General features: G+C 43.7%; 1 protein-coding gene across 1 annotated transcript in view; it reads right to left on the bottom strand.

Moving 5' to 3' along the window:
- The window catches only part of LOC311522788 (solute carrier family 9 member C1-like), a gene marked incomplete at its 5' end in the record, with an annotated part of 307,404 nt that overhangs the window by 164,981 nt on the left and 116,129 nt on the right, over positions 1–26,294 (bottom strand). The window contains 2 exons of the mRNA XM_084632258.1: positions 4,902–5,042; positions 8,614–8,780. Coding sequence (XP_084488384.1) covers positions 4,902–5,042; positions 8,614–8,780 — 308 coding nt within the window. The remainder of the gene's footprint in view (positions 1–4,901; positions 5,043–8,613; positions 8,781–26,294) is intronic.

Raw genomic sequence — 26,294 nt, 5'->3', positions numbered from 1 at the left:
CAAAATCTGTATCAGTTCCATAAGGAATTCATCTTCTCCTGACAGATCGTACTGGGTGCTCTGCCTGTCTCCAGCAGTCCAGACCCTCAGCCACCACCACCACTTGGGAACCCCGATCGATTCAAGCTTCATGGAGTGGTAAGAACCCAGCTCTCTCTCTCTCTAAATATAGCCTTCTGACCCTGACTTGTGTGATCAGTTATAGTTTTCTGAACCTGACTTTTATAATTAAATTTAAGTTAGATTTAATATTATAAGGGTTCTGTTTGTTTGGTTCCCCTTGTATGGTTATTACCTGGCATTGAATAACTGGTTAAGCTGGTTGTTTCTCTCTCTCTCTCTTCCCCTGCCCCTCCACCTGTGGGTGTTTTCTGGCTACCCCATTCGCTCTGCAGCAACGCTTCTCATACATAAGCTGAAGATCCCTGCAGCGCCCAAAAATCCTGTGGGGTTTTCTCATCAAGTGGGTTACTACCAGAACAATTGTAATGTGAAAGTGGGGATAGGGACATGCTGAACCTGGGGCATATGAGGGTGGCAGCATGGAAGTGCTGCTTGACCCAGCCTGCTCAGGGTGTGCCAATGTCATATGAGGGTGACAGCCTGGAAGTGCTGTTAGACCCAGCCTGCTGAGTCCAAGGGCCTATGAGGGTGACAGCTTGGAGGTGCTGCTCGACCCAGCCTTCTGAGTCTAGGGACATATAAGGGGTCAGTTTGGGAGTGCTAATTAACCCGGTCCTCTCAAACATGCTCTGTTAGTGTGTGTGTTCGTCTGATTCTGGGGCTGGAAGAACCCAACCTCAGGACCCTAGATTCTAGGGCCGGCTACAGCGTTTTTGCCGCCCCAAGCGGCAAACAAAACAAAACAAAAAACCTTGCCGCTGAACACAGAGGCAGAGTGATGGTGCAGCCGCTGAATTGCCGCCGGCGATTGAAGAAGAGTTGCGTCCCCGCCGCCAAATTTCCACCGAGCGCAAAACGCTCTGTGATGGAGCGGCCGCCGAATTTCCGCCACCGCCAAGGGTGGATTCCCGCCCCAGAGCCCAATGTCCTGCTGCCCCTTTACATTTGCCACCCCAGGCACCTGCTTGGTTCACTGGTGCCTGGAGCCAGCCCTACTAGGTCCTGCAGGATAGCTCCATTGGGAGGGAAGAAGGGAGAAGTAGGGCTCTGTATGAGAACACAAGTGACACACGCAGTACATTGATAGAATTACAGAACCCCTCCTTCCCCAGAAGAGTAACCCTAATAAATGAGCATACCACAAACTAAGGGGCAAATCTGGTAACATTAGAGAGAAAGCAAAGCCCAGGTGCTGGCCTTTAGGTAGACTGGTTTGCTGGGGACATCATAGTGTAATGTAAGGATCAGAGGAGCCTTAAAACTCCTGGTCAGAAGGGAGTGGGACAAGGGGCCCTACCCTGGGATAGGTGATGCCTGGAGGCCTGAAACCTGACTGCGAACTCCTGCAGTGGACCATGGAGGAGGAAATACAGGTGCAATTACACTAAAACTGTGACAGTCTGCATAAAAGGCCACCTGAATTTGGTATTTGGCAAGGCCCATGCCTTATTGTCTTAAACTCAGTGTGTTTCACCTGGGTAAGAGAATGAGCAAAGGCAGAACTCTCCTTCCACACTGCATCTGACTTGAAAATAATTTTTCCTTTATTTATCTATCAAGAGTTCAGGTTTCTCTGATCCCTAGAAACAGTTATTCACATCGCTAACACTTAAGGCAGGAAAGCTGAAAATACTACTTTATTTTAGGTGTTAGTAATGCCAATAAGTGTTATGCAGAAAATCAGATCTTTCAGCGCATGTCTTAGAAGGTCAAATGATTCTAAGTTTATCCTTAATTCAGTGATGTCCAACTTTTTCAGCTGGACAGCCAAACATATTTCAAAAAGATCAAGGGACCACAATCAGTACGTTGAGGTGGATTCTCTATCCTACTCCACTCACACAACACAAAGGGAGCAGAAACTGTCAGTAAGTTCCCCATATATGCGAGAGTCCTCAGCGGATACAGAGCCACTGAATTCAGATCCTATGACCCTGCCTGCAGCTCCTGATGTAAGGGGCATGTGGAGGTTGAGGTTGAGGTTACAGGGACAAACCATCCCAATGAGTCGAAAGAATAGTAAATATGGCAGGCGACCAGCTTGGCTTAATGGTGAAATCCTAGCGGATCTTAAACATAAAAAAGAAGCTTACAAGAAGTGGAAGGTAGGACATATGACCAGGGAAGAGTATAAAAATATTGCTCGGGCATGTAGGAATGATATCAGGAGGGCCAAATCGCACCTGGAGCTGCAGCTAGCCAGAGATGTCAAGAGTAACAAGAAGGGTTTCTTCAGGTATGTTGGCAACAAGAAGAAAGCCAAGGAAAGTGTGGGCTCCTTACTGAATGAGGGAGGCAACCTAGTGACAGAGGATGTGGAAAAAGCTAATGTACTCAATGCTTTTTTTGCCTCTGTTTTCACTAACAAGGTCAGCTCCCAGACTGCTGCGCTGGGCATCACAAAATGGGGAAGAGATGGCCAGCCCTCTGTGGAGATAGAGGTGGTTAGGGACTATTTAGAAAAGCTGGACGTGCACAAGTCCATGGGGCTGGACGAGTTGCATCCGAGAGTGCTGAAGGAATTGGCGGCTGTGATTGCAGAGCCATTGGCCATTATCTTTGAAAACTCGTGGCGAACCGGGGAAGTCCCGGATGACTGGAAAAAGGCTAATGTAGTGCCAATCTTTAAAAAAGGGAAGAAGGAGGATCCAGGGAACTACAGGCCAGTCAGCCTCACCTCAGTCCCTGGAAAAATCATGGAGCAGGTCCTCAAAGAATCAATCCTGAAGCACTTGCATGAGAGGAAAGTGATCAGGAACAGCCAGCATGGATTCACCAAGGGTAGGTCATGCCTGACTAATCTAATTGCCTTTTATGATGAGATTACTGGTTCTGTGGATGAAGGGAAAGCAGTGGATGTATTGTTTCTTGACTTTAGCAAAGCTTTTGACACGGTCTCCCACAGTATTCTTGTCAGCAAGTTAAGGAAGTATGGGCTGGATGAATGCACTATAAGGTGGGTAGAAAGCTGGCTAGATTGTCGGGCTCAACGGGTAGTGATCAATGGCTCCATGTCTAGTTGGCAGCCGGTATCAAGTGGAGTGCCCCAAGGGTCGGTCCTGGGGCCGGTTTTGTTCAATATCTTCATAAATGATCTGGCGGATGGTGTGGATTGCACTCTCAGCAAATTTGCGGATGATACTAAACTGGGAGGAGTGGTAGATACGCTGGAGGGGAGGGATAGGATACAGAAGGACCTAGACAAATTGGAGGATTGGGCCAAAAGAAATCTGATGAGGTTCAATAAGGATAAGTGCAGGGTCCTGCACTTAGGATGGAAGAACCCAATGCACAGCTACAGACTAGGGACCGAATGGCTAGGCAGCAGTTCTGCGGAAAAGGACCTAGGGGTGACAGTGGACGAGAAGCTGGATATGAGTCAGCAGTGTGCCCTTGTTGCCAAGAAGACCAATGGCATTTTGGGATGTATAAGTAGGGGCATAGCGAGCAGATCGAGGGACGTGATCGTTCCCCTCTATTCGACATTGGTGAGGCCTCATCTGGAGTACTGTGTCCTGTTTTGGGCCCCACACTTCAAGAAGGATGTGGATAAATTGGAGAGAGTCCAGCGAAGGGCAACAAAAATGATTAGGGGACTGGAACACATGAGTTATGAGGAGAGGCTGAGGGAGCTGGGATTGTTTAGCCTGCAGAAGAGAAGAATGAGGGGGGATTTGATAGCTGCTTTCAATTACCTGAAAGGGGGTTCCAACGAGGATGGCTCTAGACTGTTCTCAATGGTAGCAGATGACAGAACGAGGAATAATGGTCTCAAGTTGCAGTGGGGGAGGTTTAGATTGGATATTAGGAAAAACTTTTTCACTAAGAGGGTGGTGAAACACTGGAATGCGTTACCTAGGGAGGTGGTAGAATCTCCTTCCTTAGAGGTTTTTAAGGTCAGGCTTGACAAAGTCCTGGCTGGGATGATTTAACTGGGAATTGGTCCTGCTTCGAGCAGGGGGTTGGACTAGATGACCTTCTGGGGTCCCTTCCAACCCTGATATTCTATATTCTATGAGGGGAGAGTGGCTGGTGTGTGCTGCATTCTTGACAATCCCTTGCTGGAGTATGGTCTCTTGAAGACTGAATCAAGCTGGAGCAAAGATTCTTTAGCCTGAGGTAGGGAAGAGAATCTGGGAGCCATATTCAGTTGTGGGTTCTCAGCTTCAGCTTTTTTAATCCTCTCCTGGGCTGCCCTGAGTGGCTGCATTGGGGAAAGGAGCCATCATTTGTCAGATACTCCCATAGGCCCAACATAGATACACTCAAACTTCTATCATGCTACCTCTGGGGTTCCCAAAGCCTAGCAAGAAAGAAATTAATGCACAAGCCAGAATTATTCTCTCATCCCTTCCCTAGGATGCAGCAGAGGACCAGTGTGGGAGCTGATTAGTAGCTGCAACAAGGAAGGGATGCAGATGCTGGTCAGAGCACTCTAGGCTCACACCAGAGCTGCTCCTGAGGCTCCAAGAGAAACAGTGGGAGACAGATGGGAAAGCAGTCCCATTGATTTCCTCCTTGTAGTAATAGGGCTGATTCAAATGTTTCAGTTTAAAAGTCATATCACATATCTGAGGGTATACATTTTCAGTTTATAATCAAGTACAACATTTCTTCTTAACACTGTCATCCTTGAAGGCCACAATTGAAAGGCTTGAGGTCCAAAGTGGTCCACAGCTCACATTTGGATACCCATTCCTTAAATAATAGTACTAAAATTAAAATGTGTGTGTTAATCGAGAAAAATAAGAATAGAACCAAATAGAATGAATACTAACTATTTGTGATGTTAAAAGACGTAACCTGGCTTCTTCCAGTATGTCAGCTATTTGTTGAGGTGTTGTCTCATATGAAATTTCTGTGTTACAATCCGGACATTTAAGTGTTCTAACAATTTGGGAAACTTCCTCTATGTCAAACTAAATAAGAAAAACAGAAACAAGTGAACTGACTGCAACATATTGGAAACATGAGAACCAAAAAGCTAACTAAGAGAACTATGTTTAAAAAACAAAGGCTAACATTACATTTAAAATGCTAATTCAAATGCAAATTTAATCTCCATATGGAGTTAGACACAAACGGAAATTGTTACATCAAGACAATAAAGTCAGAAATTAAATTTGCAGTATTTCATAATGGCAAAGAAATCTAACAATCTAAATTGTATGTTTATATTAAAAATTAAAACTTTTTTCAGAAAGATTCTGAACTATTTCTTTTAAGTATCAGAGGGGTAGCCGTGTTAGTCTGGATCAGTAAAAGCGGCAAAGAGTCCTGTGGCACCTTATAGACTAACAGACGTATTGGAGTGCGCTCGAAGACTTTTTGCAGATGCTCCAGGTGTTCTGCCCATGAATCAGAAAAGATGGCCACACCATCAAGGTAGGCAACTGCAGATTCTCCCAGTCCTGCTAGGAGACTGCCTACAAGTTTTTGGAAAGTGGCGGGTGCATTTCGCAGCCCGAAAGGGAGCACATTAAATTCAAACAGCCCTACATGGGTGATGAAGGCTGACCTTTCCTCGGTGGATTCATCCAGCAGTACTTGCATCCCTTTGCTGGAGGGAGGTTTATCCCTGTTTCGTTGTAACTAAGGCTAGAGGGGGTTCCTCTCTGTTTTGTGCATCTTTTGTTACCCTGTAATCTTCCAACCTGATTTTACAGAGGGGATTTTTACCTTTTCTCTTTTTTTTAAATGAAATTCTTCTTTTAAGAACTTATTGATTTTTTTTTAAGTGTCCAAAGATCCAGGGATTTGGGTCTGTGGTCACTTTGTAACCAATTGGTTAGGATATTATTCTCAAGCCTCCCCAGGAAAGGGGATGTAAGGGTTTGGGGGGATATTTTGGGGGAACAGGAACTCCAAGTGGTCCGTTCTCTGATTCTTTCTCTAAATCACTTGGTGGTGGCAGCACACTGTTCAAGGACAAGGTGGAATTTGTGCCTTGGGAAAGTTTTTAACCTAAGCTGGTAAAAATAAGCTTAGGGGGTCTTGAATGCGCATCCCCACAGCTGTACCCCAGCGTTCAGAGTGGGGAAGGAACACTGACATGCATCTGATGAAGTGGGTATTCACCCACGGTGAGGACACGACTCTTCTTCAGTCGCCAGCGGCAATTCAGCAGCTGCACCATCACTCTGCCTCCGTGTTCGGCGGCAAGGTTTTTTGTTTTGTTTTGTTTGCCGCTTGGGGAGGCAAAAATGCTGGAGCTGGCCCTGGAATCTAGGGTCCCGAGGGCTGGGTTCTTCCAGCCCCAGAATCAGACGAACACACACACTAACAGAGCATGTCTGAGAGGACCGGGTTAATTAGCACTCCCAAACTGACCCTTTATATGTCCCTAGACTCAGTAGGCTGGGTCGAGCAGCACCTCCAAGCTGTCACCCTCATAGGCCCCTGGACTCAGCAGGCTGGGTCTAACAGCAGCTCCAAGCTGTCACCCTCATGCCTCACCTTATGCTCCAAAAAGTCTGTTAGTCTATAAGGTGCCACAGGACTCTTTGCTGCTTTTACAGATCCAGACTAACACGGCTACCCCTCTGATACTTGAACTATTTCTGTTCTTCCTTCTGTGAATCAAGGAGGATGGCTGTGTCCCCTACTCACAAGAAGCTTATTTATACTCCTAGGAATAAATTACAATAAATAAATTATTTAAAACCAAAGTTATTAGAAAAAAGTATGATATTGTTATGGTTTTCTTAAAGTATATAAATGCTGAGAAACGTCGGAAAGAATGATGATGAAGTATCATATTATAAAGATCTATACAATGTACTCTGAGTGACTTCATTTGTGTAGGCCTTGAACGCCACATGTGAAGGATAAAAGGGTGCAATTGTTCTAGTTTTTCTGAAGGGGAAGCTCAATTTTCAGAAGTTTGGTAGATGCTACTGTAGATGCTCTTTGAGCACTAGAAGGAAATATATTTTCTGGTTAGTGACCTACTGGATGATAAGTCAAATGCTGATACAGAGTTAACAAAATAAACCTGAATTAATTAACAGGTCACAACAGTGTCATGGATTAATCTAATCATAACCTGAATCCTAGCCCCAATACAACCCAAATAATGATCTGAACAATCTACCCCTTGTGGGAATGGGAAGATAGACATGGGTGCATGTATAATTATCATTCAAACACTTGTACTATTACTGCAATTGCGTACAGAACTCTTTTTAATAATATGAAGTTTGAGGTGTTTTATTTCTATTTACAGCAGAGAATGGGCTACGATTTGCAGTCAAGTGACAATACAATAGGTAGAACATACTGTTAGTTTTTCTCTATATTACTTAATTGTGTGTATGCATTTATGTAATGAGGGTATGTGTGTTTCAGAATATAATATACAGATATTGACTTGGTGCAGGTGAATATGAAGTTTTATTGACCCAGGAGACCAACAAAAAATAATGTTTTGCGTTTTCATACCTTTCAGGTCCTTGTGCAGCAGGGACCCTAGATTTATACAGTACAGTGCCCCGGTTGTGTAGGAAGGTGGGGTGTCTCAGACCAGTGAAGGGTCTATGAAGAGGTGGCAATGGGATTTCGGAGCAAGAGGGGGCCTATTACCGTAATTTTCACCAAAGATTCAGGAGGGGAAGTATGCAAGATAGTCACTGCCTAAATAGTGGCAATAGAGAGGTGGGCAAACATTCAGCCACTCCCAAAGACATCAAGGCAAGAGGATGACATAGGGTCATTGGGACAACTCCTAGTAACTGGGGTTAGTATGCCTCCTTTGAGAAGGGAGAGTTGGGTGGAAAAACAGATAATATTAAATTGGGCAATATTAGGATCTAAAGATCCCAATATCTTCCCAAACACTAACCCAAATCTGAACATTAGCTTATTTATTCTTTCCTATTACATCTAAATTCTAAATATCCTAGCTGTAGCCAAGACACCAACAAGCAATGTGAAACAAAGGTACTAGCTTCTTTCAGCTGCACATGTAACTTCACTGAGTACAACAAATATTCCCTCCCCATTTCAATAAAATTACTAATGTTGTCAGAAGAGCTAACAATCATTGTATTCCAGAAAGATACTCAAGTTCAAGATTTATAGGAACATTTCTTAAAAGTAACTGAGGACAAAGTATTGTATTAATCATCACTTACTCTTATATAGCTCAACTCTATTTCCACAAAGCCCTCTTTTCATTAAAACTAACCTCAAAGAGATCAGGATGTCTGTGCAGGATATCTAGCCCCTAATTTTTTGGTATATTAATTTCCCCCCTTCATAAAAACCCCATAATATTAATGGTATATCAGATATTTCCATCAAACCAGAGAACTCATTTATCATTACAATTCTCTCCTACTAGCCTGTAAACTTAATACTGGAGAGTCTGCTCTTCTTGCAATGGATGCCAGTGTAAATCAAAAACTGTGAATCATTCTTTTGTTTCAAGCATTACTTTTGCTGCTTACATAATTTTCTTTGTAAGAAATACAATAAAGATAAATTACTCACTTTATAAGGGTAATCAATTTTAATTGCTTCTTCAGTCATAGTCCAATTTGCATCAGCTAAAAATCTATCAAGTTTCAACATGGAAAATGCATTGGCCTCCATTTCTTTTATACGCTGAACAGCACTGTACATTGCCATACGCTTTGGAAGAGTAATATTACATAGACCTATGGAAAGGAAGAAAATGAATACATTTAGGTTGTCTATATATTTGTAAGATGTGAAAGAGAATGCCTGACTGAGGCTATGGGGTGACTGACTGGCTGAAAGGCCATTTCTGTAAAGTTGCTGGGAGCAGGGTAAAAGTCTTAATCTAAGAAGCTGTATGCTCAGGCCATTGCCAGAAGCCAGAGATTTCACTTTGTAACAGCAGCTGCATGTTGCTCTCACCACCTCCTCTACTCTTCAGACCCATTTGTTTCCAGTGGCAACTGAATGGGAATATTAGGCTGTTCTTTTCCATAGGGCCTTTTACATGAATGTTTATTGTGCTATTCTGAGCAATTCATTTCCCTCTTTTTAAGGTCTCTTTCTCATTAGTTAACTGAGGACTCTTTCAGATAGTGTTTGGTACTGTATTGTAATACTTTGCATAATGACAGGTTTCAGAGTAACAGCCGTGTTAGTCTGTATTCGCAAAAAGAAAAGGAGGACTTGTGGCACCTTAGAGACTAACCAATTTATTAGAGCATAAGCTTTCGTGAGCTACAGCTCACTTCCTCAGATGCATATCGTGGAAACTGCAGCAGGCTTTATATATACACAGAGAATATGAAACAATACCTATTCCCACCCCACTGTCCTGCTGGTAATAGCTTATCTAAAGTGATTTCCAGCACAAATCCAGGTTTTCTCACCCCCCACCCCCCCACACAAATTCACTCTCCTGCTGGTGATAGCCCATCCAAAGTGACAACTCTTTACACAATGTGCATGACAATCAAGCTGGGCTATTTCCTGCACAAATCCAGGTTCTCACATCCCCCCCACCCCCATACACACACAAACTCACTCTCCTGCTGGTAATAGCTCATCCAAACTGACCACTCTTCAAGTTAAAATCCAAGTTAAACCAGAACATCTGGGGGGGGGGGGTAGGAAAAAACAAGAGGAAACAGGCTACCTTGCATAATGACTTAGCCACTCCAAGTCTCTATTTAAGCCTAAATTAATAGTATCCAATTTGCAAATGAATTCCAATTCAGCAGTTTCTCGCTGGAGTCTGGATTTGAAGTTTTTTGTTTTAAGATAGCGACCTTCATGTCTGTGATCGCGTGACCAGAGAGATTGAAGTGTTCTCCGACTGGTTTATGAATGTTATAATTCTTGACATCTGATTTGTGTCCATTTATTCTTTTACGTAGAGACTGTCCAGTTTGACCAATGTACATGGCAGAGGGGCATTGCTGGCACATGATGGCATATATCACATTGGTGGATGTGCAGGTGAACGAGCCTCTGATAGTGTGGCTGATGTTATTAGGCCCTGTGATGGTGTCCCCTGAATAGATATGTGGGCACAGTTGGCAACGGGCTTTGTTGCAAGGATAAGTTCCTGGGTTAGTGGTTCTGTTGTGTGGTATGTGGTTGTTGGTGAGTATTTGCTTCAGGTTGCGGGGCTGTCTGTAGGCAAGGACTGGCCTGTCTCCCAAGATTTGTGAGAGTGTTGGGTCATCCTTTAGGATAGGTTGTAGATCCTTAATAATGCGTTGGAGGGGTTTTAGTTGGGGGCTGAAGGTGACGGCTGAAGGTGAAGCCCGTTGCCAACTGTGCCCACATATCTATTCAGGGGACACCATCACAGGGCCTAATAACATCAGCCACACTATCAGAGGCTCGTTCACCTGCACATCCACCAATGTGATATATGCCATCATGTGCCAGCAATGCCCCTCTGCCATGTACATTGGTCAAACTGGACAGTCTCTACGTAAAAGAATAAATGGACACAAATCAGATGTCAAGAATTATAACATTCATAAACCAGTCGGAGAACACTTCAATCTCTCTGGTCACGCGATCACAGACATGAAGGTCGCTATCTTAAAACAAAAAAACTTCAAATCCAGACTCCAGCGAGAAACTGCTGAAATGGAATTCATTTGCAAATTGGATACTATTAATTTAGGCTTAAATAGAGACTTGGAGTGGCTAAGTCATTATGCAAGGTAGCCTGTTTCCTCTTGTTTTTTCCTACCCCCCCCCCAGATGTTCTGGTTTAACTTGGATTTTAACTTGAAGAGTGGTCAGTTTGGATGAGCTATTACCAGCAGGAGAGTGAGTTTGTGTGTGTATGGGGGTGGGGGGGATGTGAGAACCTGGATTTGTGCAGGAAATAGCCCAGCTTGATTGTCATGCACATTGTGTAAAGAGTTGTCACTTTGGATGGGCTATCACCAGCAGGAGAGTGAATTTGTGTGGGGGGGTGGAGGGTGAGAAAACCTGGATTTGTGCTGGAAATCACTTTAGATAAGCTATTACCAGCAGGACAGTGGGGTGGGAATAGGTATTGTTTCATATTCTCTGTGTATATATAAAGCCTGCTGCAGTTTCCACGATATGCATCTGAGGAAGTGAGCTGTAGCTCACGAAAGCTTATGCTCTAATAAATTGGTTAGTCTCTAAGGTGCCACAAGTCCTCCTTTTCTTATTGTAATACTGTGAGTGTTAGAGATTTTTATAGAATCATAGAATCATAGAATATCAGGGTTGGAAGGGACCTCCGTAGGTCATTTAGTCCAACCCCCTACTCAAAAGCAGGACCCATCCCCAATTAAATAAAGAACTTCATCTTTTCTACAGTTATGTTTTTCACTCGCTGTCTTTTATTCCACAACCACCTTCCTAAGAGGACGTCTACACTTGAAACTTGCTGTGGGTTTTGTTTAAGTGCCTTCACAACAACTGTTGTGTGAGCAGTACATACACAGCACATTGTGATCCCTCAAGTAAGGAATTTTTGCCTCGTATCACTGTGGCCACTTAGCACAACAATGTTTTGAAATAAAAGTTTAGTATTCCTGGCAGACATCCAATGGTGCATTGCTTCACCACTGTGCTGTGGGAACTCTGGGAGTTTTTTCACCACATATTGTGGGATACCTACCAGAAGGAAATAGGATTAGGGTATTTGGAGTCAAACTAAAAATTTCCCATGATTCCTCTCCTTTCATCCCAACATCCACATGGCCTTGGTGAGCCAGTGACATTTTCAAAGCACTGTCAAGCAGCAGGGAGGAAACATTGGTACATACTACTATCCTTAAGGAGATGATATAAACAGGATGCCGCAAGCATATGTAAAATCGTGCAATGGCTTCAGAATCAGAGTGCTAAGGGCACCTGAGGAGGAGGAGACTGAAATCAAGAAGATAAGTCTCTTAGATCTTTCACAGACACAACTTCACTTATCAGACCAACACTTTTAGGCTCAAGACACATAGTACTTACTAGTGGGACAGGATAGTGCTGCAGGCCTATGATGGCCAGCAGCAGCGATAGCACTTTCAGGATGTCAAAAGCCACATTCCTGGAAATCTGGGTAAAGCTTGCCCTAGAGCTCCAGTGGTGGAAGAGTTGCATGCAAGCTCTCTTCACTGTGAAGAAGCATGTGACCATTGCCATCTGGAAGCTTACCACACTGGATTGCTAGCAGTCAGTAGCTAACCAGTCTGGTGTTGGTAGATCAACTGTCAAGACTGTTGTCATGGAGATGTATGCTGCTTCCAAGAAGATGCTGTCCCCTGGGTAATAAAGCAGGGCAATGCACAGGAGGTTATTAATGGTTATGTACAGTTGGGGTCACTGATGGGATCCAAATACCTATTCTTGCCTACCCTGACCCCCCAGGTCCCTGAGGTCATCAGAAGAATGAGGTATTTCTCCCTGGTGCTGCAGGTCCTGGTTAATCACCATGTTCACAAACATTAATGTAGGGTGGTCTGGAAAGGTCCATGATGCCAGGAGCTTTAGAAACTCTGTACTGTTTTCTGTAATGAGAAATTGAACTTCTGCTCTCATGGTATCTATGTACAATAATAGTGTTACAATTCATTCCGGTCATTCTGAGAGACCAAGATTATCCCTAAATTCCTGGATTATGAAGACTTTTACTGGATTCCTGGATGGCAGAATGGAATTCTATAACTATAACCTGAGTATTTGCAGAAGGATAATAGAATGTACATTGGAAGACTGAAAGGTAAATGGAGGAGCCTAATGTCAAGGCTGGATATAGATTAAAAGTATTTGCCTTTGATTATAGGTTCTTGCTGTGTTTTGCACAACTTTTGTAAAAGGAAGAGAGAGAGAGAGAGACTTACTGATGGAAACAAGGAGGAGATTGGCAGACTTGCAGAAGGTTTTGAACAGCCAGAGGGAAGGCGTCTATGAAATGATGCAACTGCTCAGGGGCACAGAGTCAGGAATCCCTTGTGCCCCAGTTCTGAAGCTACAGGCCACTTGTGAACAATATCTATGCTTTTGTACAAGGTTTTAATCAAGATTATGGCACAAGTATTGCTATGTATGTGCAGTCATGCAAAGATCTTATTAAGTTTCCTGTGGGACATTTTAATGAATTGTTTAATGAATTTGTTCACTAAAGGTGAACTTTATAATGAATTGTATGAGATGCAGAAACAACTGCAAAGACATTTTCAATTTACTTTTAATAACACAATATACCAATTCAAATGTACTCCATAGTCACAGTCAATAATTTGCAAATTTCAAACCCAGTCAAAACCTAAAAAAGTTATATAGAAGTGCAGTGGGCAGATCATTTTGTGGTTTCAAAGTCATCTTGTATAAGCAAGGTGCTCAAAACTATTCTCTGCAGCTTGGAGGGTGGGATGGGGCAGAAGAGTCTATTCCTTGCAGGTGAGAGAAATAAGGAGGTTTCCTATTGTCCACTGTTTTCCTTGTTGTCCTGAAGCATGGAATGTCTAGAAAAAATGGTTACTAACCTTTTGTAACTATTGTTCTTCAAGATGTGTTACACAAGTCCATTCCACTCTATGTGTATTTGCACTCTGAGCACAGTCGTCGGAAATTTTTCCCAGTGTTACCCATTGGGGTAGCTTGAGCACCCTCTGGTGCTGTGCACTCATAGCACTGGTACAAAGCACCCAGCTGACCCTGCACCCCCTCAGTTCCTTCTTACCACCTATGACGGTTCCTGGAACTTCTATCATCCTTTCTTTGGCAAGCTCTCTCAGTGGTCTTCTCTTTTGCATATTTGTATGTTAGTTAGTTGCGAGTAGTTTTAGTGAAAGTTTGTAACTTACTGAGTTATTGGCGTTTTTATCCACTACCCCGTGCTGAGGCATGCGTTGGTGCCTCTGAGCAATCCGCAGTCAAGCTTCCTGAAGTGCCTGCAAGAAGCACATGTAGGGGGACCGCTGCCAGATCCACAGAGACTTTAAACCTTGCAGGAAGAAAGACCGGGAGACAGGCTGAAGTTTTTGTCTAGAAAATAACCTATTTCTGGGTGTTGTTGCAGTGAGTGGTGTGTCCCAGAATGTGGAGGTATCAGAGGTAAAGGGGAATCATATGCTGTGGTACAGTCCTTGATCAATGAACCACCATGTTCTCCAGGAGGGTTGTTTACCTCTCCATCATTCCCAGCAACTCTGCCTATGAGGCTGTAACCATTTCCCTGTCCTTTTCTCTCTTCTCTTTATCATGTTTCAGGAACCCTTCCCTCTACTCTTTCACCTTTTTATCCTTCTCTTGGGATGCGCATATAATTTCTTTCAATAAGTTATCTCTTGAGCTCCTTTTACTCCTATGTAAATTGGACAGGCATTTAAATCAATGTTAGCACCCCTGTGTGTGTGATTGCCACAATGTGTCAGCTGCTGGAGGACATGGGGGGTGAGAGAGAACAAGTTATTGTCAAAATTGTAGTCACCATGTCAACATTGATAAAACGTTGCTTTTTGTTCGATTTGGGAATTCCACTCCCATAGGTTCTTTCCAGTCTTCAGTGACCTTCGAGATGGTAAGACATTTTCACAGACTTTGCCATTTGGGTAGGATCCCTGGACCTGTGTTGTAAGGCTGGGTGACATAAGAATGGTCATATTGGGTCAGACCAAAAGTCCATCTAGCCCAGTATCTTGTCTTCCGACAGTGGTCAATGCCAGGTTCCCCAGAGGTAATGAACAGAACAGGTAATCATCAAGTGATCCATTCCATGTCTCTCATTCCCAGCTTCTCACAAACAGAGGCTAGGGACACTATCCCTGCCCATCCAGGCTAATAGCTATTGATGGACCTATCATCCAGGGTGTGTATACTTGTTCTGGCAACTTAGGGAAGGTTAATAAAGACCAGGTGGTCCATGCGCATTAGGGGAATGTGGCTTATTTAAACACAGTGCAGAAGACACAGGCTAGTTATTGCATATTTACTTCTACAGGTTGCTGGTGGGATGGAAGTTGGTTGGTGAGAAGCCAACAGAGGAAGGCTAGTAATTGCATGTGCCCTTCTGCAGGCTGTCCTTACTTTGGATCAGGGTAGATAAAAATCAATGATTTTTTTAAAAAAAAAATAAAAAAAATCTGATTTTTTAATTTAAATCGGATTTGTTTGACAAAATGCTTTTTGAGGAAAAAACTTATCTAAAGATAGTTTTAATTAAGATACATTATAGCTCAAAGGTATCTCATCATGGAATAGGGATTATAAATTCTAAGTCTATAGTATGAGACAATATATTCATGTAATGTTTAAGAAAAGTTTTGTAAATGAGTTCCAATAGTTCATGAATTAGGGACCCAATCTTATGCGGTTCCAGGGGCTTCTGTATAGATTATTTAGGTTAATCTTTCTATCTATCCAATGGGACTCAGTGCTCAGTCTAGAAGATACCGTCAGAGATGCTTAGTTTTGCAGTTCTCAAACTGTGGATTTGTGTCTCCAAAGATAACATGCTTCTTACCAGCAAAAATGTTTTTAAATAAATAAATAATATAGAGAGGTGAGAAATAACAGATCTCAACCCCATTGTCACTCTGCAAATTTGTGTACACAGAGTCAATCCCTTATCTCTCTCTAAAAGTGCAAAGTTTCAAAAAGTTCGTTGAATAGAAGATTGTTGGGGGTGGAATAGATCTGGACAAGGAGAAGAAATCTGGAGATAAATGTGAGAAGGAAGGGACAGGCAGTAGAAACAAAAGTGAAACTGAATGAGCAGCATATTCCAGAAGTCTTGAGGCCTTTCTGAGTGTAGCCTTCATTGATTTTAGATCTACCATACCATTCTCTCACGAGAAGGGAAAACCTATAATGGCAGCAGGCCGTAAAAGAGTTTGGGAATATTTTAATGAAGTTCCTCTACCTGTGGGTAAGACAGGCATGCATGCAAAATGCAAACAGTGCAACAAAGAAATGCAAGGCCTGGTTTCCCAAATGAAACAACATCATGAGAAGTGTTCCTTCTCAGGAGGAAGCTGCATTGAAGATGATGAAGATGAAAAGAACATGTCTGAACATGCAGGATCTTCAGGTTGGTAAACTTTTTTATTTCATACTTCTTTCTTAAGGTCTGCTTGTCTTCCGTCTGGACTATTCTTGCACGCTTATGTTTGAGCAAAAAATATAGTTGTTACTCTATGGTACTATCATTTTAGATGCTGTTGTGATAAAAAATAAATAGCTGAAATAGACAGATCTTCCTTTTACAATTTCACCTTTAAAGCAGACTGAGTGTCAGTGAATGCAATGAGTAATACTAAATGAGCAGTATGGTAATAATAATTAAATAACTGCATTGACTTATTTTGTTTAGGAGAACCCATCCTCAACATACAGGATTCTGAAGACTATCCACCTTCAAGATCACCATAATTTTTTATAGTTTCAGAGTTATCTGCCAAAGATAGTGTTTCAGTCACATCAGGTATGTCACATAGCCACAGTATATCACCTATAGCAAAAAGAAAAAAAAACCTCCATTATCCAGAAACAAGCATAGATAAATTTGTGATAAAAACCAGCAGATTACAAAAAGAGGTAACTGATGAAAAAATTGCCCGGTTTGTTTATGCAACAAACTCTCCTTTCCGAATGATTGAGAACCCACACTTCACATTAACATGGTTCAGTCATTAAGACCAGGATTCAGTCCACCCAACAGAGCAGATGTCACAGACAAATTGCTGGATAAAGTGTATGTAAGAGAAATTGAGGAGTGTGCAAAAGGTCTAGAGAGTAAAATTCTTAACCTGAGTCTTGATGGGTGGAGCAATGTCCACAATGATCCTGTTGTATGTGCTTCTGTGACAGCAGAAGAAGGGATTGTCTTCCTTACAGAAAAAATTGATACATCAGGAAATGCACACACAGCAGAGTACTTACAAGAAATAGCAATAAACGTTATAACAAACTGTGAAAAAAATTCAAACATCTAGTATGCAGCTTGGTCACAGACAATGCTGCGAATGTATCCAAGATGAGAAGAAATTATTTAGAAGAGAGTGAAGAGAGTCCCAAGCTAATAACATATGGTTGCAGTGCTCATTTGATGCACCTCCTAGCCAAAGACTTCAGTGTTCCAGAAATAAAGGCTAATGTTCAAATTGCCAAATACTTCTGTAACAACCACTTTGCAGCAGCTGCTCTGAAAAAAGTGGGAGGAATCAAGCTAACTCTCCCACAAGTCGTGCGATGGAACTCAGTAGTGGACTATTTTGAGCACTATATCAAGAATTGGCCTAATCTGATGACAGTTTGTGAACAAAAATTGTGAAAAAAATAGATGGCACTGTCACAGCCAAAGTTCTCAACATTGGGCTTAAGAGAAATGTTGAACACATGCTGAGTACCCGAAAGCCTATTTCTGAAGCCTTGAACAAAATGCAGGGAAATAGCTGTTTTATTGCTGACACCGTTGAAATTTGGAAGGAACTGAGTGAGATATTAAAAAGAGAAATATGCAATGACAGAGTTAAATTACAAGCATGAAAAAAACGAACGAGACAAGCACTATCTCCAGCTCATTTTCTTGCAAATATTCTCAACACTCTGTACCAGGGTCAAACCTTAACTGCTGAAGAAGAGGAGTTGGCTATGACATGGACATCCAGCAATCATCCCTCCAAAATGCCAACTACAATAAACTACAGAGCTAAGGGTGAATCATTCAAGAAATATATGTTTGCTGCTGATGTTTTAATGAAAGTCACACCAGTGAACTGGTGGAAGTCACTTAAGCACTTGGATTCAGGGTATGTCTACACTACGGAATAAGGTCCAATTTATAGAAGTCGGTTTTTTAGAAATCGGTTTTATATATTTGAGTGTGTGTGTCCTCACAGAAAATGCTCTAAGTGCATTAACTCGGCGGAGTGCTTCCACAGTACCGAGGCTAGAGTCGACTTCCGGAGCGTTGCACTGTGGATAGCTATCCCACAGTTTCCGCAGTCTCCTCTGCCCATTGGAATTGAGATCCCAATGCCTGATGGGGCTAAAACATTGTCGCGGGTGGTTCTGAGTACATATCGTCAGGCCCCCCTTCCCTCCCTCCCTCCGTGAAAGCAAGGGCAGACAATCGTTTCGCGCCTTTTTTCCTGAGTTACCTGTGCAGACGCCATACCACGGCAAGCATGGAGCCCGCTCAGGTAACCGTCACCGTATGTCTCCTGGGTGCTGGCAGACGCGGTACGGCATTGCTACACAGTAGCAGCAACCCATTGCCTTCTGGCAGCAGACAGTGCAGTACGACTGGTAGCCGTCCTTGTCATGTCCAAGGTGCTCCTGGTCACGTCGGCTGGCAGCGCCTGGGCAGACATGGGCGCAGGGACTAAATTTGGAGTGACTTGACCAGGTCATTCTCTTTAGTCCTGCAGTCAGTCCTATTGAACCGTCTTATGGTGAGCAGGCAGGCGATACAGATTGCTAGCAGTCGTACTGTACCATCTTCTGCAGGGCAGGCAAGAGATGAGAATGGCTAGCAGTTGTATTGTACCATCTTCTGCCGGGCAGGCAAGAGATGAGGATGGCATGCAGTCCTTCTGCACCGTCTGCTGCCAGCCAAAGATGTAAAAGATAGATGGAGTGGACCAAAACAAGAAATAGACCAGATTTGTTTTGTACTCATTTGCCTCCTCCCCCGTCTAGGGGACTCATTCCTCTAGGTCACACTGCAGTCACTCACAGAGAAGATGCAGCGAGGTAAATCTAGCCATGTATCAATCAGAGGCCAGGCTAACCTCCTTGTTCCAATAAGAACAATAACTTAGGTGCACCATTTCTTATTGGAACCCTCCGTGAAGTCCTGCCTGAAATACTCCTTGAAGTAAAGCCACCCCCTTTGTTGATTTTAGCTCCCTGAAGCCAACCCTGTAAGCCGTGTCATCAGTCACCCCTCCCTCTGTCAGAGCAACGGCAGACAATCGTTCCGCGCCTTTTTTCTGTGCGGACGCCATACCAAGGCAAGCATGGAGGCCGCTCAGCTCACTTTGGCAATTAGGAGCACATTAAACACCACACGCATTATCCAGCAGTATATGCAGCACCAGAACCTGGCAAAGCGATACCGGGAGAGGAGGCGACGTCAGCGCGGTCACGTGAGTGATCAGGACATGGACACAGATTTCTCTGAAAGCATGGGCCCTGCCAATGCATGCATCATGGTGCTAATGGGGCAGGTTCATGCTGTGGAACGCCAATTCTGGGCTCGGGAAACAAGCACAGACTGGTGGGACCGCATAGTGTTGCGGGTCTGGGACGATTCCCAGTGGCTGCGAAACTTTCGCATGCGTAAGGGCACTTTCACGGAACTTTGTGACTTGCTTTCCCCTGCCCTGAGGCGCATGAATACCAAGATGAGAGCAGCCCTCACAGTTAATAAGCGAGCGGCGATAGCCCTGTGGAAGCTTGCAATGCCAGACAGCTACCAGTCAGTTGGGAATCAGTTTGGAGTGGGCAAATCTACTGTTGGGGCTGCTGTGATGCAAGTAGCCCACGCAATCAAAGATCTGCTGCTATCAAGGGTAGTGACCCTGGGAAATGTGCAGGTCATAGTGGATGGCTTTGCTGCAATGGGATTCCCTAACTGTGGTGGGGCCATAGACGGAACCCATATCCCTATCTTGGCACCGGAGCACCAACCCGCCGAGTACATAAACCGCAAGGGGTACTTTTCGATAGTGCTGCAAGCTCTGGTGGATCACAAGGGACGTTTCACCAACATCAACGTGGGATGGCCGGGAAAGGTACATGATGCTCGCATCTTCAGGAACTCTGGTCTGTTTCAAAAGCTGCAGGAAGGGACTTTATTCCCAGACCAGAAAATAACTGTTGGGGATGTTGAAATGCCTATATGTATCCTTGGGGACCCAGCCTACCCCTTAGTGCCATGGCTCATGAAGCCGTACACAGGCAGCCTGGACAGTAGTCAGGAGCTGTTCAACTACAGGCTGAGCAAGTGCAGAATGGTGGTAGAATGTGCATTTGGACGTTTAAAGGCGCGCTGGCGCAGTTTACTGACTCACTTAGACCTCAGCAAAACCAATATTCCCACTGTTATTACTGCTTGCTGTGTGCTCCACAATATCTGTGAGAGTAAGGGGGAGACGTTTATGGCGGGGTGGGATGTTGAGGCAAATTGCCTGGCTGCTGGTTACGCGCAGCCAGACACCAGGGCAGTTAGAAGAGCACAGGAGGGCGCGGTATGCCTCAGAGAAGCTTTGAAAACCAGTTTCATGACTGGCCAGGCTACGGTGTGAAAGTTCTGTTTGTTTCTCCTTGATGAAACCCCCCGCCCCTTGGTTCACTCTACTTCCCTGTAAGCTAACCACCCTCCTCTCCTCCCTTCGATCACTGCTTGCAGAGGCAATAAAGTCATTGTTGCTTCACATTCATGCATTCTTTATTCATTCATCACACAAATAGGGGGTAACTACCAAGGTAGCCCAGGAGGGGTAGTGGAGGAGGGAAGGAAAATGCCACACAGCACTTTAAAAGTTTACAACTTTAAAATTTATTGAATGCCAGCCTTCTTTTTTTTGGGCAATCCTCTGTGGCGGAGTGGCTGGTTGGCCGGTGGCCCCCCACCGTGTTCTTGGGCGTCTGGGTGTAGAGGCTATGGAACTTGGGGAGGAGGGCGGTTGGTTACAGAGGGGCTGTAGTGGCAGTCTGTGCTCCAGCTGCCTTTGCTGCAGCTCAACCATACACTAGAGCATACTGGTTTGGTCCTCCAGCAGCCTCAGCATTGAATCCTGCCTCCTCTCATCACGCTGCCTCCACATTTAGCTTCAGCCCTCTCTCCAGCCCGCCACTTACTCACTTCAGCCCGCCACCTCTCCTCCCGGTCATTTTGTGCTTTCCTGCACTCTGACATTATTTGCCTCCACGCATTCGTCTGTGCTCTGTCAGTGTGGGAGGACAGCATAAGCTCGGAGAACATTTCATCTCAAGTGCGTTTTTTTTTCTTTCTAAGCTTCACTAGCCTCTGGGAAGAAAAAGATCCTGTGATCATTGAAACACATGCAGCTGGTGGAGAAAAAAAAAGGGACAGCAGTATTTAAAAAGACACATTTTATAAAACAGTGGCTACACTCTTTCAGGGTAAACCTTGCTGTTAACATTACATACATAGCACATGTGCTTTCGTTACAAGGTCGCATTTTGCCTCCCCCCACCGTGTGGCTACCCCCTCAACCCTCCCCCCTCCCTGTGGCTAACAGCGGGGAACATTTCTGTTTAGCCACAGGCAAACAGCCCAGCAGGAATGGGCTCCTCTGAGTGTCCCCTGAAGAAAAGCACTCTATTTCAACCAGGTGACCATGAATTATATCTCACTCTCCTGAGGATAACACAGAGAGATAAAGAATGGATGTTGTTTGAATGCCAGCAAACATACACTGCAATGCTTTGTTGTACAATGATTCCTGAGTACGTGTTACTGGCCTGGAGTGGTAAAGTGTCCTACCATGAAGGACGCAATAAGGCTGCCCTCCCCAGAAACTTTTTGCAAAGGCTTTGGGAGTACAACCAGGAGAGCCGCGAATGCCAGGGCAAAGTAATCCTTTCACATGCTTGCTTTTAAACCATGTATAGTATTTTAAAAGGTACACTCACCGGAGGTCCCTTCTCCGCCTGCTGGGTCCAGGAGGCAGCCTTGGGTGGGTTCGGGGGGTACTGGCTCCAGGTCCAGGGTGAGAAACAGTTCCTGGCCGTAGGGAAAACCGGTTTCTCCGCTTGCTTGCTGTGAGCTATCTACAACCTCATCATCATCATCATCTTCTTCGTCCCCAAAACCTGCTTCCGTATTGCCTCCATCTCCATGGAAGGAGTCAAACAACATGGCTGGGGTAGTGGTGGCTGAACCCCCTAAAATGGCATGCAGCTCATCATAGAAGCGGCATGTTTGGGGCTCTGACCCAGAGCGGCCGTTCGCCTCTCTGGTTTTCTGGTAGGCTTGCCTCAGCTCCTTCAGTTTCACGCGGCACTGCTTCGGGTCCCTGTTATGGCCTCTGTCCTTCATGCCCTGGGAGATTTTCACAAAGGTTTTGGCATTTCGAAAACTGGAATGGAGTTCTGATAGCACGGATTCCTCTCCCCATACAGCGATCAGATCCCGTACCTCCCGTTCGGTCCATGCTGGAGCTCTTTTGCAATTCTGGGACTCCATCATGGTCACCTCTGCTGATGAGCTCTGCATGGTCACCTGCAGCTTGCCACGCTGGCCAAACAGGAAATGAGATTCAAAAGTTCGCGGTTCTTTTCCTGTCTACCTGGCCAGTGCATCTGAGTTGAGAGTGCTGTCCAGAGCGGTCACAATGGAGCACTCTGGGATAGCTCCTGGAGGCCAATACCATCGAATTGTGTCCACAGTACCCCAAATTCGAGCCGGCAAGGCCGATTTAAGCGCTAATCCACTTGTCAGGAGTGGAGTAAGGAAATCGATTTTAAGAGCCCTTTAAGTCGAAATAAAGGGCTTCATCTTGTGGACGGGTGCAGGTTTACATCGATTTAATGCTGCTAAATTCGACCTAAAGTCCTAGTGTAGACCAGGGCTCAAAGTCTGCTGAAGTGATAATCTCACTTTTAACAGTAGTAGCTTCTTCTGCCAGTGTAGAAAGAATATTTTCTTCCTTTGTACTAATTCATTCCAAATTGAGAAATCATTTGGGACTTAAAAAAGCAGGAAAGCTTGTTTTTCTTTTCTAGATTATGAACAAACAGGAAAATGAAGGTGAAGACAACTGAGTTAGCTGCAGAAGCCAATATTTTAAGTTTCTCATGTTGACCTGACTGACATAGTCAATTTAATTTTTGTTTTTAAATATTTCCTTTAACTATTTTAGTTTAAAACAATTTTAACAAAAACAAACCTGATTTTAAAAATCTTGAATGTTTAACTAAATTAAAAAATTCATATGCTTGTTTTGTTAAAATATTATATGTTTGCTGTTGAAGAAAAAAATCCAGAATACATAACCTTGTTGTTTTAGTTAAATAAAACAATTTGAATGTCTGTCTGCTGTTGCTCTCCTCCTAATACAGCATAGCAAGAAAATCTTCCAAATATTAATGATTAACCTGATGAACTGGAGATAGTTCACCTCCCAATGACTTCATAAATATCTGCTTCAATTACCTTTGGTAAATGAAATAACCAAACTGTCATTCATTTTCTAATATAGCTATAAAACTAATCTAAAAAGTTTTCAAAATAAATCACTTTAAAAATGTATTGTGTGTACCTTCTAAAAATGAAACCTACATCTATCTCTGAGTTGTGAAGAATATGTATTAAAGTTATAACAACCAACGAGAATGCACTTTTATGTAGAAATCCGTGATTAAATCGAGTCTTCCTGACTAGTGATTTAAATCATGACTTAAATCAATTTGATTTAAATCAAATCCACCCTGCTTTGGATGTATTATCCTGTGGCATGTCCCTAAAAGACAGAAAGGATTCCATTCAAAAAGGCAATGGGCAAATCAGGAAAACATGCCATGCTTCTGTTTGCCAGGATGGTGCCTTGAAAGGTGGTGCAGGAATGGAAGGGTCAAGAGAACCACAAGCTATACGGTTTCATAGAGTTTAATGCCAGACGGGACCATCAGATCATCTAGTCTGACCTCCTGTAAGATCACAGGCTATTAACTTTCATCTAGATACCCCTACATTAAGCCCAAATACTACAGTTAGACCAAAGCATTTCAGTCCTGAGGAAACTGAACTGTGTACCACAGGCTTACGGGCTTAGGAAAGAAAGTCAGTAAACATATGGGTGTGATGGGTTTGGTAACAGAGACCCTCTTGGGATGGTCACCTGATGTGCTGAGACTACCTCTGAGACCGTTTTCTCTGCCAGTTTGGGCCTTCAGAACCCTGCCTTGTTGAGCCAGACACACAAGCCTGCTGCAACACAGACTCAGGGTCTGAACCATGCTCACAGAGCTGCAGACTTAACTGAAAACAGCTTAAGAAGTGCTCCTGTCTTCAGCCCCCCGACACCCAGCTCCCAATGGGATCCAAACCCCAAATAAATCCATTTTCCTCTGTATAAAGCTTATACAGGGTAAACTCATAAACTGTCCACCCTCTATAACACTGATAGAGAGATATGTATAGCTGTTTGCTCCCCCAGGTACTAATTACTTACTCTGGGTTAATTAATAAACAAAAGTGATTTTAAGTGAAAAAAAAAAAAGTAGGATTTAAGTGGTTTCAAGTAATAATAGACAGAACAAAGTAAGCTACCGAGCAAAATAAAGCAAAAACACACAACACTAACTTAATACACTAAGGATCTAGTTACAAATACTAACTTCTCACCCTAGATGTTATCTCAGGTACAATCCTCTTCAGACCAACATTGTAGTTTATGGCCTGTGTCCAGCAATCACTCACACCCCCGTAGTTACAGTCCTTTGTTCCACTTTCTTTCAGGCATCTCATTGGGGTAGAGAGGCCATTTCTTGAGCCACCTGAAGACCAAATGGAGAGGCTTCTAGGGCCTTTTATATTCTCTCTTTTGTGGGTGGAAACCCCTTTGTTCTTCTGTGCAAAATCACAGCAACAAGATGGAGTTTGTAGCCACCTGGGCAAGTCACACATCCATGAATGATTCAGCTTTCTGCAGGCTGACACCATTGTTTACGTGTTAGTTTGAACATTTCCAGAAAAGTTCAGATGTTGATTGGCGTCTCCCAAAGTCCATTGTTAGTTAAGTACTCCCAATTACCTGAATCGGCCCTTCACAATATGTTGGCCACATCTCCCTTATGTTTCCCCTACAGCAAACACTTCAAATACAGGCATAGAGCCAACACTCATAACTTCAGATATAAAAATGATACATGCCTACAAATAGGATGAATATATTCAGTAGATCATAAACTTTGCAAAGATATGTTACATGGCATATCTAGCACAAAGCATATTCCAGTTATGTCATATTTACACTCATAAGCATATTTCCATAAATATATATATTGCAACATCACAATGGGCTTGACTGAGGTGGAAGTCCATTACTAGTTTAGTCAGGAATTTCGGATGTGGACATAAGTATACCTTGTCCTTGTAAAAGACTCTGTAACTCTGCCACCCTTCTTGTGGGAGTAACAACTACCAAAATGCTACTTTCATAGAGAAATGCAGGAAAGAAAAGATGGGTCTACCCTTTGAACTGGTGACTATCAACCTTGACAGCACCAGATTTAAGTTCCAGGGAGGAATGGGATCCACAACATAGATATATAAGCTACTGACCCTTAGGAATCTGACTGACGGGGCAAGCACTGGCAAAACCCTTTTCTGCTTTGACCATAAGGAGAATCATTACCATTTCAACAGGTAAGTGTATTGAGTAGCTTTCTGCTATTCAGGAGAATGTTTTGCACCGTTCCTGAACATTTGGCCTCCTGAGGTTTTAACCAGGGAACATCAAGGCCATAAGATGGAAAGCAGATGTGGTGGGACGTAGCAGGCAACCACGGTCCTGTGGGAGATCAGGTCAAGATCTGGAGGTAGTGTCAAAGGAGACCTGGCCGAAAGGCTCAGCAGATGGTGGTGAGGCCAAGCCAGTGCCATGAGTATCATGCTTGCATTATTCTGCTTGAGCTTGAGAAATGCCATTAGAAGGAGTGTAATGGAAGGATAGATATACAGCAGTTTGTTTTTCCAAGACAGTAGGAAAGAGTCCAAAGATCCCTTACTGTGACCTGCTCTAGAACAAAAAAAAGATGTCACTTCTTGTAGAGACAAGTAGTAAACAGGTCTATGTGAGGGACCCCCGCATCCAGGGTTGAAAAATTAATCTCACACTATCCAGACTCAGAGACCACTCATGATCTCTGCCAAACAATCTGTTCAGGAGGTCCGCCAAGATATTCTGAACACCAGGATGATAGGAGGCTTTAAAATGAATTGTATTGGTGATACAAACCTCCCAAAGACATATCGCCTCTTGATAGACTCTGTCTGATCTGTCCTCTCTTTGCCTGTTCATATAGAACATTGTCTCAGTGTTGCTCACGAGGACCTGTAAAGGGCTTGTCTACACTATCGCTAATGTCGATGTAACTTACGTCACTCAGAGGTGTGAAAAAGACACCCTGCTGAGTGACGCAAGTTATATTAACCTAAGGGCTGTCCACACCGGCGCTAAGTTGGTGGGAGATGCTCTCTCGCCAACATAGCTTCTACCTCT

Source organism: Lepidochelys olivacea, assembly GCF_965140295.1.
Source record: "Lepidochelys olivacea isolate rLepOli2 genome assembly, chromosome: 6".
In the NCBI taxonomy this organism is placed as follows: Eukaryota; Metazoa; Chordata; order Testudines; family Cheloniidae; genus Lepidochelys; species Lepidochelys olivacea.
The sequence above is the reverse complement of the archived record's forward strand: the minus strand, read 5'-3'. Positions and strand labels throughout refer to the sequence as shown.